This window comes from Synchiropus splendidus, chromosome 5 (assembly GCF_027744825.2).
Source record: "Synchiropus splendidus isolate RoL2022-P1 chromosome 5, RoL_Sspl_1.0, whole genome shotgun sequence".
Lineage (NCBI taxonomy): Eukaryota > Metazoa > Chordata > Actinopteri > Syngnathiformes > Callionymidae > Synchiropus > Synchiropus splendidus.
The window spans coordinates 11,598,531-11,612,725 of NC_071338.1; the positions used below are offsets into that span (position 1 = coordinate 11,598,531).

The 14,195-nt window shown below is 40.3% G+C and overlaps 1 protein-coding gene across 1 annotated transcript in view; it reads left to right on the plus strand.

Moving 5' to 3' along the window:
• LOC128758571 (ankyrin repeat and fibronectin type-III domain-containing protein 1) overlaps positions 1-14,195 on the plus strand; it is a 141,792-nt gene that overhangs the window by 1,164 nt on the left and 126,433 nt on the right. Inside the window, exon 2 of the mRNA XM_053864653.1 lies at positions 3,226-3,300. Within this exon, the coding sequence (XP_053720628.1) occupies positions 3,284-3,300 (17 nt within the window). The 5' untranslated portion in view covers positions 3,226-3,283. The remainder of the gene's footprint in view (positions 1-3,225; positions 3,301-14,195) is intronic.

The following is a 14,195-nucleotide window of genomic DNA, read 5'->3' on the forward strand; positions in this document are numbered from 1 at the left end:
TTGAAACACACTCATTACTTCATACTTTTGATGACACGAGTCGTTTCTCAGTTTCAGTTTTTTAATATTAGACACCTTTGATCTGAAAAACCACATGGATCCAATGTAGTATAGAGACATAATTTTAAAGAGCTAGCCCAGTGTTCCGCTGTTACCTACCTGAAGCTTCACCCCAAGATTGTGAAATATGATCTGAATTTTGTGATTATATCCAGCAATTGATGGAAGATAATGATAACATTTCACTTGAATGCCAAAGTCAATATGTGGATATGGAAGCTTGAAGAGCTACCCTGGAAACTGAATGACATTTGCCAAAAAGCAACGAGTTTGGCCCTATATCACAGAACCGGTGAGTGCATGGCCCTTTGTATTGATCTGATTCTGGCAGCTTTTGTCAGGTGTGACTCTCACCCAACCTTTCAAGCAGACATTTTCATCACCTGAATAATATGAAATAGCTATGCACATTACTCACATCACGTTACTAGTCGATCACTAGGAATTGAAAAACTCATCAAGAATCCTATTTTTTTAGTCAAAGGTGGCCTGAGTCCATTAGAAAATTAAGTGGTTTTAGCGTTTTATTGGTAGTATAGTTAAACTCCGGTGCATGCTCTGCATGTTGGCAACCAACTAAGTGCTGCATTTGTCTTTCCAATATATCTCCTACCAAGTCAAGACAGGAATCAGTTCTTGCCTTCTGGCAGACACGCTTGGAACAGATTGGTGAGTTTGAGCCGACTCCTCACATTGGCTGAGCTGCTAGGAGAGGAAACCTCAACATCCACAAAAAAGGTCAAAATGGGCCTTGCTGAAAAACAGGGCGTCGGAATGTCAAGTATCGACAGCTGAATTCAGAACCTTTAGTGCAAGCAGGTGCCACAATACCAACAACTTAAAACTGAGAAATGTTCTGAACCAAAGTTTTTGGGTACCGTTACACCCCTAGGACCTGAGGTTTCACGTGAGCTTGGTGTCATCCAAGGGAGGCCCCACGATCAGCTAGAGGTGCTACTTCAGGTGGCATGGGTATCTAGATTGACTTGTTTGGCTTGTCTAGGTACTTTGTGGAAAGAAACATCTTCTGCTGAGAATACTGACCTAGGATAAGCAGAAGGAAATGGGTGAATGTTTGTGCCAGTTAAGGGAAAACAGATGGCTGTCTAGCTGATGGAGTGGAGCTTTCTGCCCTATGGAGGCAGCTTCAATAAATGTCCCCAGTGATGGCAGCGCATCTCCATGGGGTCATAGGGTATTGCTGCAGGTTGCCAGACAGTGACGGAGTACATTAGTACTCAAGTCTGCATCAACAGACCATCACTCAGACGTGGATGCCAAGGATCAGTGTCAGTTTGTGCTGTATGTCGAGGTGTACTGTTGTGTTGCTGCACCCTTAAGGCCGCTAGCACCTTCGACGGCAGGAACAAGTCTACATCAAACATACATCTGTTTCCTATGCATGTTTGATGGGACTAACAGCTGCTGGACACTCGAGTTCACAGCTCGGATCAGTTTGCAGGATGAGAGCAAAGCTAAGAGGTGGATGTTGTTGAGGAAAATGGACATGGAAATATGTGGTTTTAATGAGTCAGTGATTTTCAATATTAATAATTAATTCTATTATTATTCTAGGTATTTAATGTAATTTTTTGTCTTAAGGCTCCAATATTAAGGCTCCACATTTTAATTGTGATCATGATTTTGCCATGGTTACACTACACAAGTTGTCGGCGATTAGTTTGCCAACAAATAGACCAAATTTCAAACTTAATGGGTGGCACGGTGGAGCAATGGTTAGCAATGCCTCTCAGCTAGAAGGTTCAGAGTTCAAATCCACCGCTGGACCTTTCTAGGTGGAGTTTGCATGTACTCCCTGTGCCTGTGTGGGTTTAGGAGTACACCGGGTTCCTCCCACAGTCCAAAGACATACTCACTCGGTGGACACTCTCAAATTGCCCCTAGGTGTGCGTGTGTGTGTGTGAATGGTGTGTGTGCCCTGCAATGGACTGGCGACCTTTCCAGGGTGTATTGCCTCTTGCCCAATGGCTCCAGCACTCCCCACAACCCTGAACAGGACGAAGCAATGTATGTGTCTATGTATTTCAGACTTACTCTTGCACTTCCGTTGTGTAAGGCCCATACAGTTTGCAGAGGTTTCACATTAAAAATAAGAAAATGGCACTGTGATGTCTGAAAGAGACCTATGAATCATTGACGTATGACCCGCCCCCTGCCTGAAGAGTGTGGCTGATGCAAACATGGCTGCTGTTCTAGTAATAACACTATTTTTTCTCTTGAGTTCACTTGCATATATATTCCCATTTTCCCTGTGTAAAATCCGAAGTTATTGGGTAGCTTTATTTATTGTTTTTTTTTTTAATAACCATGATTATCATTGTGGCCATAACCATGCATTCCTACATTGTCATGGTTTTTAGAAAGGCGGTCTGAATATATTACATTTAATTGGCTTGGTAAGCGTTAATACAGAAGACTAAGGAGCCGGGACATATGTCTAATGTCTTTGGCGATGTGCGAATTTCATGTGATTCCCCAAATATTCATGGCCACAAACAATCCCATTCTTGGCAGTGTTTTAAAGACCGTTTTTGCCTTTCAATAAATGCATTCAGTGTTACTCATGACTTATTATCAGGTTTTGGGCTGACAGAATGAACAGTGTAAACCAGAAAGTTTGGATTTAGGGGGTATAATTGAGGCTTGTCACAGAGTATGTCTGCTACAAAAGTTAAGATGAATTAGCAATGAGCCCTGAGGTGAGATGTGTCATGGCCTCTCCAGGTGCTGCACCTCTGCCTCATCTGAACGTCAACATGGATAATGCTAATGACATTCATATAGCGTTTTTTGTTTAGGCAGCAATAGTGTGAAATTGTTGCGAATTAGGAGCACCATGCTTCCACAATGTTGCAAACTCACTTTTTAAGTGCAGTTTGTGAATATAGCACAGGGCCAATGAAACAGAGGGGACCTCATTTAACTTTGTCATAAATCAGACTTTATGAACTTTGAAACTCAACTTTGACAGTAGAGAGCTTTCAGTGCCGGCCTTCAAGAGACAGAGATGTGAGACAAAACCAGGCCCAGAAGTGACGGGAAGATAATAGTTTTAATGACAGAGTGAATATGTTGGCATACCTGTTCATATTTTCCTTGATCTTTTGACGGGTTCTTAAATTGTATTATTGCTCTCTCTTTTAGGTCATTTTCACGAGCAGAGCTTGGCCCTGGGGAGCCTTTAAAGCTGCATGGTGCTGGAATGGAGCAACTCCTAGAGTAAGAAACATCATGTCTTTATTTGTCTGGCAGCTGCTTTTTAAATGCTTTTAAACAATCTATGTTTTATCATGTTTACTAAATGGACTTCCTGGCTCTATTCTGAGGCTTCCTGCAGTGATTGTTGCCCGCACTGCACGTGTTCATGGTATTGTGTGGTACTAAGGCAGTTTGCAGTATCATAAACACACAAAGCTGCAAACATGGTGCTCTATCTCAAACCAGAGTCACTCTACTCTGATTCTCTGTACTGAGATCATCTCATGCAGATAGTGGGCATTCAGATGGTCTGCGGTGGGGCAAATCACACAAGCATACCGACAGACATACTTGTAATCCACATTAACAAAAATGCCTTTAGGCGCTTACCCGTACAGAAACACTTCTAACTACAAAAATGACTGACACAAATGCATGCCTTCACATGCTGTCTTACAGAGACGTCCCCGCAGTAACAGGGCTCCAGTGATTTACATTTTTTCTATTGCTGTCATACATGGGTCCTGTAACAATAGTTCAATATAAAATGAAATGTCCACTTGAGCTGGACTGAAAACTATTTTAGCCATTGATGTGTGCAATACTTTCATTTTATCTCAATTATCTTTGATGATGATAATGAGAATGTTGAAGTGTTTGATTAAATTTTACGCATATTAATTATATGCATACACCATCTTTGGGTCCATACCAATGAGAAAAAAATATAAGGCTGTAGGCTGGGGATGATGTGCCTCTGTCCCAATTGGAGTTGTCCCGATACAAAGATGCCTGTTTGATGAAATCATACCAGTAAACTACCAGTGAGATTTCATCTTTGGGATTTCAATTTCCTTATGTTCCTCACTTCAAAACAAAGACACTAATACAAATATGTATTGTTAAATAGTGTATGACTCATTGCTTTAAAAAAAAAAAAAGCAGAAATTGGTTTCCTGCAGAAAAATAGTCGCGGTGGTGATAGTATTAATCCTGCGTAGACGGCCTCAGGGGAAGGATACGTAGCAGCATAATATGGGTTAGCATGTTTCGATTCCAGCCACTGAGGTCCAGGTCCAACCACCATTCAGGTTTGAATTTAGAAACTATTAACTTACTACTTACAATGATTCAGTGGAGAACTATGAAGAAAAATACAATATGTATTTTATTTTTGTTTTCCCCTACATTTTTCCCCCTTATTAAGAAGCAACTGGAAATGAGTAAGTGAATCGTAAATATGATGTATGTTGCATCAGAAAATGAGTGCTTGTAAACACGGATCGTGCCTGTCTGAATACTGTTGTTAAACTGAAGTAGTGAACACTCACTGCACGATAGTAATTAATGGACTGCATGTGAAAAGTGACCGAATTCACCTTTTCACATATTTTCTTGCAGCCATATATTTTGTATCAGCTGTTTACTCCCTCTGAAGTTTTTCACAAATGTAATGTTCGCTTTATTTTGGAAAACAACCTTGACAAGACCAAATATAATTGGTTGAATAGACACTTCAGTCAGCAGCTAATCTCCACCCATGATGTGATTTTCACCCAATAAAAAAGGTGATTCTTGATTGGCAGACTGTGAACGTGCGGCATTGAAGACGTGTCGGAACATCTGGTTGGCAAGCCTCTGGCAATATTCTGTAGGGCCCTGTCGCGATTTCGCAAGCATATTGTAAGTTGATGTATAAAATGTCTTTTAAAATTTTCGAGTTAGAGCTCTGTATGCCGCTATAGTGCTACCGAGAAACCTTAAATGGTGTGCGATATCTATACGCGTTATATGCTGCGTTTTTGAAGGGATTCAGCTTTTACCGTGAATTTTCGGCCGCAGTGTGCAGCCCGACTATGCGTAGTGTGTTGCAGGCTTTGACAGCATATGTGCTGGTCAACAGGCTGGTCACACTGTACATGTAGTGCTGCCTGCAAGTCCACACTGACCTGTATGGTGTGCTTGTTTAGACAGTAGGGGGCGTTCTGAGCGAACGAATTTAATACATGTGGCAGACAGACCTTGTCTGCCAATAACATAACTTTTAATACTAAACAAAATATTTGTGGTAACCTACAAAGTAGTTGTTGGGTGACTGAATTTCCCTTCAGCGACTGGAAATTTGTCTCATTTGTGTTGTCTATCATGTTTTTAGCACCACAAAGTTTGTCTCTGCAAAGCGCAATTGTTGTAACTGTCAAACCTGTTTAGTCTTAATGAAAATGGATCAGTGCTGGCAATGGTTTTCCTGAAAGTGTATGGATAAAGTGTCTGTCTGGATTTTCTTTTCAAAGCTTACTCAGGCTCTGAAACAGGTACTAAACTGATGGTGGTTGGGGGTTGGGACCCGTGTTATCTCAACCCGCATACCTCCACAGTTTGGAGGTGTATGGATAGTGACTCTTTTTTTTTTTTTTTTTTTTTTGTTTCTCTTCCAAACTCTAGCAGAGGAGTTATCCGGGCTTGTAGCACACTTTCAAGAAAATCTCGATTCTTTCATAATTATATGGTTTATGACACAGAGGATCAATTCATAATTTTGTAGTGAAATATATTTTCCAACAACTTAGTTGCCATCATTTAGTACTTATCCTCACACCTCAAGATAAAGGATTTAAAACTAACCCTAACCTTCATCTGCATTAGTTGACTTGTTGTAGTTGGACCACACCATGTAAAGTGTCACTCTTGTATTACAAAATGAGCCTCTCAGAAATGTGAACAATTTTTTATTGGTGCCTTAATTTGGCATGTGCCTATTAAAAAAGAAATTGTGACTTGATTTATAGGCATCATGTGGGCTGTGTTGCTGCCAGCTCCTGAGTTGTGATGTCCACACCACGATCCTCGTGCCATGTTGCACAGGTATAAAGCTCAGCACTCTTGGCTTTTCTGCACATTTTCTGCTCAGGACTTGGCAGATTGCAGAGAGGGGATTGTCATAGCCGGAGCGATATATGCACGGTAGCTGTGAGGTTTCCTCATTCTGCCTGCATTCCTGTGTGTGCCCGTGTTATCACGCTTTCCCTGCACCTTGTTACACTGCCGTCTGTTGGGTGAATCATGCATTATTCACGAGAGACCCTCCTTCCTGTGACAACCCAACCTGTCAAGTGAAACCATTAAGTCAATGGTGGTGTTGGCTACTTATATCGCTGCGACTATTTTTGCCCTAATGATGAGGTAGCCTTAGATCTGCCATGGCAACATGTCAAAGATGTGTGTGGTGAAGTCAGACTTCTCACTTTCGTAACTTTCTGCCCTGTGAGTCACCGGTGAGTCATCAGGAGACCAGAGTGCTGATGAAAACTTCCCAGGTACACACACACACACACACACACACACACACACACACACACACACACACACACACACACACACACACACATTGTCTGTTGTGTCAGAGCACTTTTTATATAGACAAATCGTTACTTCTGAAAATACTTCTATTTTCCTGCCAAAATGGACACAACATTCAACCAGTGCTTACAAAAATAAATAAATAAAAACAACGGGCTCTGTCTATTAGAACGAAAACCCAATAGTTTGACATTTGCAGTCCAATTACCGCTCTGTTTACAGATAAGATGAGGCGGAACAAAATGATGATGCGGTTTGGGGCCTCTAGAGGGAGACATAGACGCAGGTTTCATTTCTTAAACGGTTGGGTTCCCAAGGTGAGTGGATTTGATGTTAATGGTCATTAAAGTAGTGATGTGCGTCATCACAAAGCTGCGAATATTTAATGCATTGTTGGTTTTCTTGTTTTAAAAGCCTTGTGATTATATTGAGGAAAATGCTGCTTGATTTGAAGGTCATGGATGTTATTTGAAAATGCATCTGAATTATAATTTCTTTTCTCACTTCCTGCCCGTGAGTGGGAGCGTTTACAAGTTGATAGATTTTTGTGCTGTTTAATAATTGTGAAGTCTGTTTTCAACCGCAGAGGTTGAAGTAAACACTAATGGCCAGATGATCAAGAAGGACGCCGTATCTTTTACAGACATCGGTCCTTTTTGAATTATCCATTGATTTTAGTCGGCCATTTTTAATCACCAATTAAGATGAAATGAGAGACATTTAGCTCCAGCCAAATCTAATTTCCCTTGTTTATTGGGCAATTAGTGCACTGATGTCACTTATTTCCATCTCAGAGTTGAGATTATTTGCTTGGCTGCGTGAAGGAGGAGACAGTGCTGGGAGAGTGGAACATACAACTGCGTAAGACCATATGGTTTTAAGTGAGTATGAAGTGTACTAAGTAGACGCTTTCAGACATACACAGAGCTAAAGAGAGGAAACGGTTGCATTTGCGCGCTTGTGGTAAACAAATAAATTGTTATTGTTAATACTGAAAGCTCTGTGTTAATGTCCAGTTGTGTTTACCTATTGCATCTGTGTGGGTTGATATATAGTACACCTGGTGTTCAGTTCATACAAATTTTGGATTTGCATTCCAACTAAATCAAATTTAAGATCTGATCGGTGCTTGTTCAACAATGTTGAAAATTACCGTCACAGTATTGTGTCTTTTTCTGAAACATCTTCTGCATCCATTCATAGCTAAATGTGAAGTCCCAAAATTAATGGAAGTCATTGCGACATTGAGATCGGGCTTTAATCTGGTCAATGGTGACGCTTATTGGCTTTGTCAGTTAAGCCGAAAACCAAATACTTTGATCTTTGCATTCCAAATACTGCTCAGTTTACACGGCATTGACCAAATCAGAGGACGCAGATCAATGTCAGATTTTAATCAACTGGGTCAAACATTAGGGTTGGGAAAAAAGAAATTAAAAAAAAGGGATTGTGGGCAATCCAAGAGATGTCCGATCCGATGAGCCGAGTCTGAGCGTCATGTTGTCCTCTGGAATAACTTCAATCAGCTGCTGTGCTCATTCACTGCAAACTGCGGAATGGATTTTCTGAATCGTGGCGCGTACTCACCTCCATTCCATATCCATTCCTCTGCTGAAACCTGCCATGATAGTCTGAGTGGAATTACTATGCTTATTTCAAATTGCATCGTGCTCTCACTCATAGAATCAGTCGCAGCAGTAAAACAAGACACTTGGCCTCAAATCACTGCATTGAATTTGAGCGCCACCAAGTGGCTAACCTAGCGAAAACTAGCCTGAGCACACCGCAGGTGAAGCCAACACTAATGGAGTTTTTTGTTTTTGACTTTCTGCTGCTATACTGCAGAAACTCATTCCCTGAACATGTAGTCGATGAAAAGAGGAGCAGTCTGTCACGGTATAAGGCAACAATTCGGTAGCAAGTGATGAATGAAGTTTAAATTTTTGGCTTGATCTGTTCATTGTTCATTGAAAATTGAATAAAAGTTATTTATTTTTATCTTAGACATTTTTTTGTATTTTTTATTTGTTTTGCTTTTAAATGTTTTCTATACAGTGTTGTTCGGTATTTTTGTTATATAGTAATTTTTGTGTAATTAATATGAGATACCGTATTTGCCAGTGAGCTTGGGGACAATTCACCCTTTTATCTGGGGCATGGTGATCCACCTGCCATAGTTCAACATGGTGTATGAGGGGAGGAGGTGTCATGAAGAAATCCAAAATACTAGTTTTGCTGTCCTATCCTTACATTCTCCCTTTTATAATGGTACGTATCCAGAGGATTAGGTTCTACTGGCTTTAGCTACTTGGTTTCATATTCATCCCAGACTTCACTAATGTTGACAAAAGATATCCACCCATGTTTCAACACTAAAAACACTGTCAATGGGAATGTGTTGGCAAAACTAAATTAAAAGAGAAACTGTGAATATATTACATGAAAACAAAGACCAAAGCTCTTCTATTCACCAAGTAGGGAGACGAAGGGCTTATCTCTATAAAGGCTGAGTTTCTTGCAGCCGTCTGGTGAGCGATACTAAACTGTCAATCTCTTTCAATGGGCATCTGTGCGTGTCAAACTGACAAACTGGGATGTCAGATTTTTGCGAGGTCTTCTGTTGAGCCCATCTGGAGAAACTGAATTGGACCATCTTTATCACCAATTAAAAGCAAACATAACTGACATGAATCATTCATGTTTAGTGTGTTTTTCTTGAACATCCAAGTGGTTGTTAACAATGTTGATGCTGTAGTCGAACAAACAATGGTGGATGTTAATTTTCAGTTGAGGCTGTCAGTTTGCCGATCTTCAGATCAACACTGAGATTCATTGTTTCTGGGGAGGAGACTGTGTTGACGACAACAGCTCATTAATTCCCTTCTTTGTTGTTGTTCGCTTCATTTGTCTGGAACAAGTGTTTCAAGCAAATGCTCCAGTTCCAGTTTGTAGGATTAAATTACTCGCAGTCAGACTCGGCTGGCAGTGACCTAATCAGGTTTCATAATTAAATTTATTCATGCAGTCTGTATGCGAGGAAGCAAATTGTGATTAAACCAATGTCTGAGCTTTTTTTCCGTTTTTTTATATTAAAAATCATTATCTTCAATAACCCAGCACAGATTTTTCTCCTGCAAAAATGTTTGAAACTCAATCAGGTTTCATATACGTGTCTGAAGTGTCTTTTTTACAGCGGTGAGGGTGTCTGGTCTGGAAGATTTCACTGAGACAGTTCTCACACCGGCCACGTGTCACGAAAGGAGTGACAGCTTTGCAATACAAGAGCTCCCTGTGTGGAGCTGAAACTTCAATGAAACCGAAAGTCTGGAGTCTTTTCATGATGGTGCCGTATTATTTTTACGACTTGAATGACTGTCAGGATTAGGTGTTATGGTTCACCCTAACCTGACCACCGATGATGCATAGCGCATGCTGTCGTAGCAGGCTGTTGTAGAAGGCATTTGTGGATAAAGGAATGTACTTGGCTTCTCACGGCTGTACATGTTGAAGTTGAAAAAAAATATATATATATGCTGTAAGAATGACAATTACATGACGATGAAAATTAAACTCTTGAAGTGTGGAATTGCAACAATCTCAGTCTCTTCCTGACAAAAGAGTTTAGAAAAACACCCACACTTCTTATTGTTTTGGTTAGAAATTAACAGATCCTTTGTTCGATACAATAACAATCATTTTAGTATGAATTAGTCTTTTGCTATTTGTTACTTGCAACTGGTAGCTGTAGAGAAATATGCCGACAAGTACCATGTCATCTATTCAGACACTTCACTTTTTTCTGAATCATATACTTGCATGGCTCAACACAGGGCCCTTGCTGCAGACCACTTTAAAACACAACCTTGGCAGCTGCTGGCAATGAAGGTCACAACGTTGCCAGACAATGTCAGTGCTAAAAGTCGAATTAAATGTTTGTTCGCTGTCTCGTTTTACTACAACTCTTAACAGACACTGATAATGTGAACCATTGGGATACAGGTCCGACGGTGACAGACGTGATCTAGCTCCTTCGTTTCTTTCTTTCTTTTTTTCCATGTGTATTTCCAGATGCCTGACTCCTTCATCCACACGACCGTTGGAGAACAGACGGATAAATAAATGTCATCTTGTGGAAGCTTAGAATCTGGCAGTCGATGCTGAAGCTCTCACCTTTTCTGGAGTCAAACGTGTTTGGCTTTTTCTGACCTGAAATGCACGCTTTTAGAATGAGGTGTGAATTTACTCCTTTGAGCTGTGGATTTTGTTTAAGCCATTAGATTCACACTGATGTTGGAGTGCAGACTACACTTCCTTTACACACGCGGTCATTCTGTTGCGGTTTAACCTTCGGCTCCTTCATTGATGCGTTTTTTTTGCACATTCATTCAGTCTCACCTGCATTTACTCAATACTTGATTCTATTGAGGCAGTCTCTGCAATTTTAATGGCGTAGACTTCGCCAGCTAAAAGCAGTTGAAATGATCATTTTGTATGTCCAGCAAAAGTTGTCATCTTTCAGTATGAATGAACACGCACACACTGCCCCACATACCCACACATATGAAAATTAGGAAAAAATAGAAATTAGTAATACACTAACGAAATATGGTAAAATCCATAAAAAATAATGTCTGAAAGAGAATATATATGAACCATCAATTATGGCAGTTGCTCAAAGGCACTGCAGAAGCCCCCTCAGAAGAGGATTAAGCATTAAGTGATCCATCAATGAATAAGGCAGGAAATAGTGTCGTCCAAGGAATGATCCAGTCAACAAGTTCATTTGGGCAGTATTTAAATATGTTTACTGGACTTGGGTCATGGAAACAGGCGTTGAAGCATGATAGCCCAAAAATCTGCCGTGATGACGAATGTGTCCGGGTTCAATATTTGTAATATGTAATATGTAAAAAAAAATTAAGTACAGTACTTGAAAAATGCAGGCTTTGTGAAGACAAAAGGCTCATTTCCATTTGGACAGGTACTATCACCTTTCATCTACTAACAATTCTAATTATGTAATAGTTTAATAGTCCTCTTTCTGCTGTTTTCACAGTTCAGAGTTTCCCCACAGAAAATCAGTTAGTGATGGTGGTGAGTGGCCACAACTTCAGACAACGCAGAGACAAAGAAGTGTGCACACCGATTGTAGCATTTTGGCTCTGTAGAACCTTGTGTTTGTAATGACACGGATGCACTTCATGGAGTGACGGAATTGTGTTTTTTTGGCTTTCGTTTATGACGTCCTCAACAAGAATGAAATCAAATAAATGAACTGAGTTAGTGGAAGACTTGATTGAATGTATACGTGACAGTGATATCCTCAAAGTCATTAAGTGGTTTAAATAGGGCTTACAACCTAACGGAAAACTGTCAGACAGGCGACACTGCAGTCTGTCTTTAGATTGTAATTCTCATGAGTGAGGATAGCAAAGCTACCGCATGCGTGCACAGGTTCTTATATTCTCGTGGTGAACGACTGTGTGTATGTGTGTGTTAGTGAAACGAAACTGCACGACTCCTGGGTTTCGTTCTGCTGTCTGACATGATCTTAGCAAACTACCAAATCCACTGCAAACACTGGTGATTATGCCAGGACTTCATCCTGCTTTATCGTGGTTGCTTTGTGTCTGTTATAGCTTGGTGTGTATTTCCATTTGCTGCTCTCTTTCACAAAGCTGTTCTTTCTCATTATGTTGTGGCGGCGCCAAAGGAGCACTCATCCGGTGTCGAACACCTCGCCTCCAGATATGCATATTCCTGCAAATATATTATGCATGGGAAGCAAAATGACTCCCTGGACAGTGATGACGGTGACGAACGCCACACAATGTGGATCAAATTCATTGAATCTGCAGCATAATGACTCACAGAGGGTATGTATGCTGGACAGCACGTCGCAAAAACAAAACCTGCAGTCAGCCTGCTTCATTGAGTCTGTTCAGATACTGCTTTGGAGGGATTATGTTATCTTAGGGAGAATGGTAACGGCAATCAGTTTTCCGAATACAGAGAATCTTTGGCTAAACATTTGGCTCAACATGTGATCAAGGCACTGGACTGCTTGTCAGTCAGTCGTAGAAATTAATTTGCACCTCATCTGTGTTACGTCATCTTCTACTTTTCTGCACAGTTGGGCTGTGGCAATATGGTAAAAATCTAAATCATGATCACTTCTGTGGAAATCACAGCGATTCAAACGATTGATTTGAGAATATGCTTTAACAGCTCTAACATTTAGTTGAATATTTAACTGCCAAAAACTGAATGACGACAAAGTGGAAGATTATTATCAAAAAATTGCAAACCTCTCAAACTGCTTTTGAGGTAGCAATCTCGGGGGACAAAAACAGGCTTAATCCGGCATCAATATTTACACGGAATATTCCTCAATCCACTTTTGAAATGACTATTTTGGGAGCCACCCAAATACGAATGCTTCTGTCTTGTGGTCAACTCAAGTGTCGTCTGAACCGTTTTGCAGTATCAAACAAGTGACTTGTGAAGGATGGTGAAGCAGCGGTCAAGGAAGATGGACCACCTCCTTTGGGCACTGTTGGATCTTGTTCATTTTTCCTCTGTACCAAATGTTTAGTGAAAGTGAATATTTGAGTGAGGTCTATTTCTTTGATCGTGGGAAGCCCTAATCGAAATCAAATTTTGATCAGTCGATGAATCATATCTGTTGTGCAACCTTCATTATCAACTGTCACTCTTCCGTGGCACTGGGATTACAAATTTGATTCAAGCACCTTTCCAGTCTATTCCGAGCTGTAAGTATCCTACTTAGCTCATGAAATAGTTCTTTCCTGAAACGGATGATTCATCACAGGGTTAAGAGCGAAAAGTTCAAAGTCAGCAGACGACGTCGCCTCATCTTTTATTCAGTTGAGAGCTCAAGAAGGAGGTTTTTTTTTTTCCGTAACTCTGCGTCTGACCTGCAAACGACAAGAGGAATGAATCATGTCTATGCAACTCGAAGTGGTACTTTATATATTTTAATATACCCTGTTTCTAATTAGTTAATGCATGTGTATTGATCTATTGAATTAAATAAGATGGAACATGTCAAATCAAGCTCTATCCTGCCGTGTGATGCAGAATATCATGTGAGTTGAGTGTCACCTTGTGATTTCGGTGTCTTTTAAATGATATTGGGCACCTATTGAACACAATGGAATGTTGGATTATTATTTGCAGTGCTGTTATTAATAAAGCCAGTGCTACTACAACTAAAAAAAATGTCAGATTTGTGATATGAAGCTGGAGACAATAGTGTACATATCGTGGATTCATACAGTATATCCTGCATTTAGTCTCATAATCAGAGTAGAATTTCAATCCTGCTCTCTTTTCTTTCAGGAATTGTCGACGTGCATTCTCCAGTGCTTGTACATCCTTGCGGTCCTTCCATCTTTTTCTCACTGAAATGGCTATAATGTGGTAGCATCACTACAAGATGGTGTACACAGCTTCTCTAAATGTAACGAATAGATCAACATTAGAAAAAACTAGCTTCCCTGGTGCTGAGAAGCAAAAATGTAATCTCTACATAT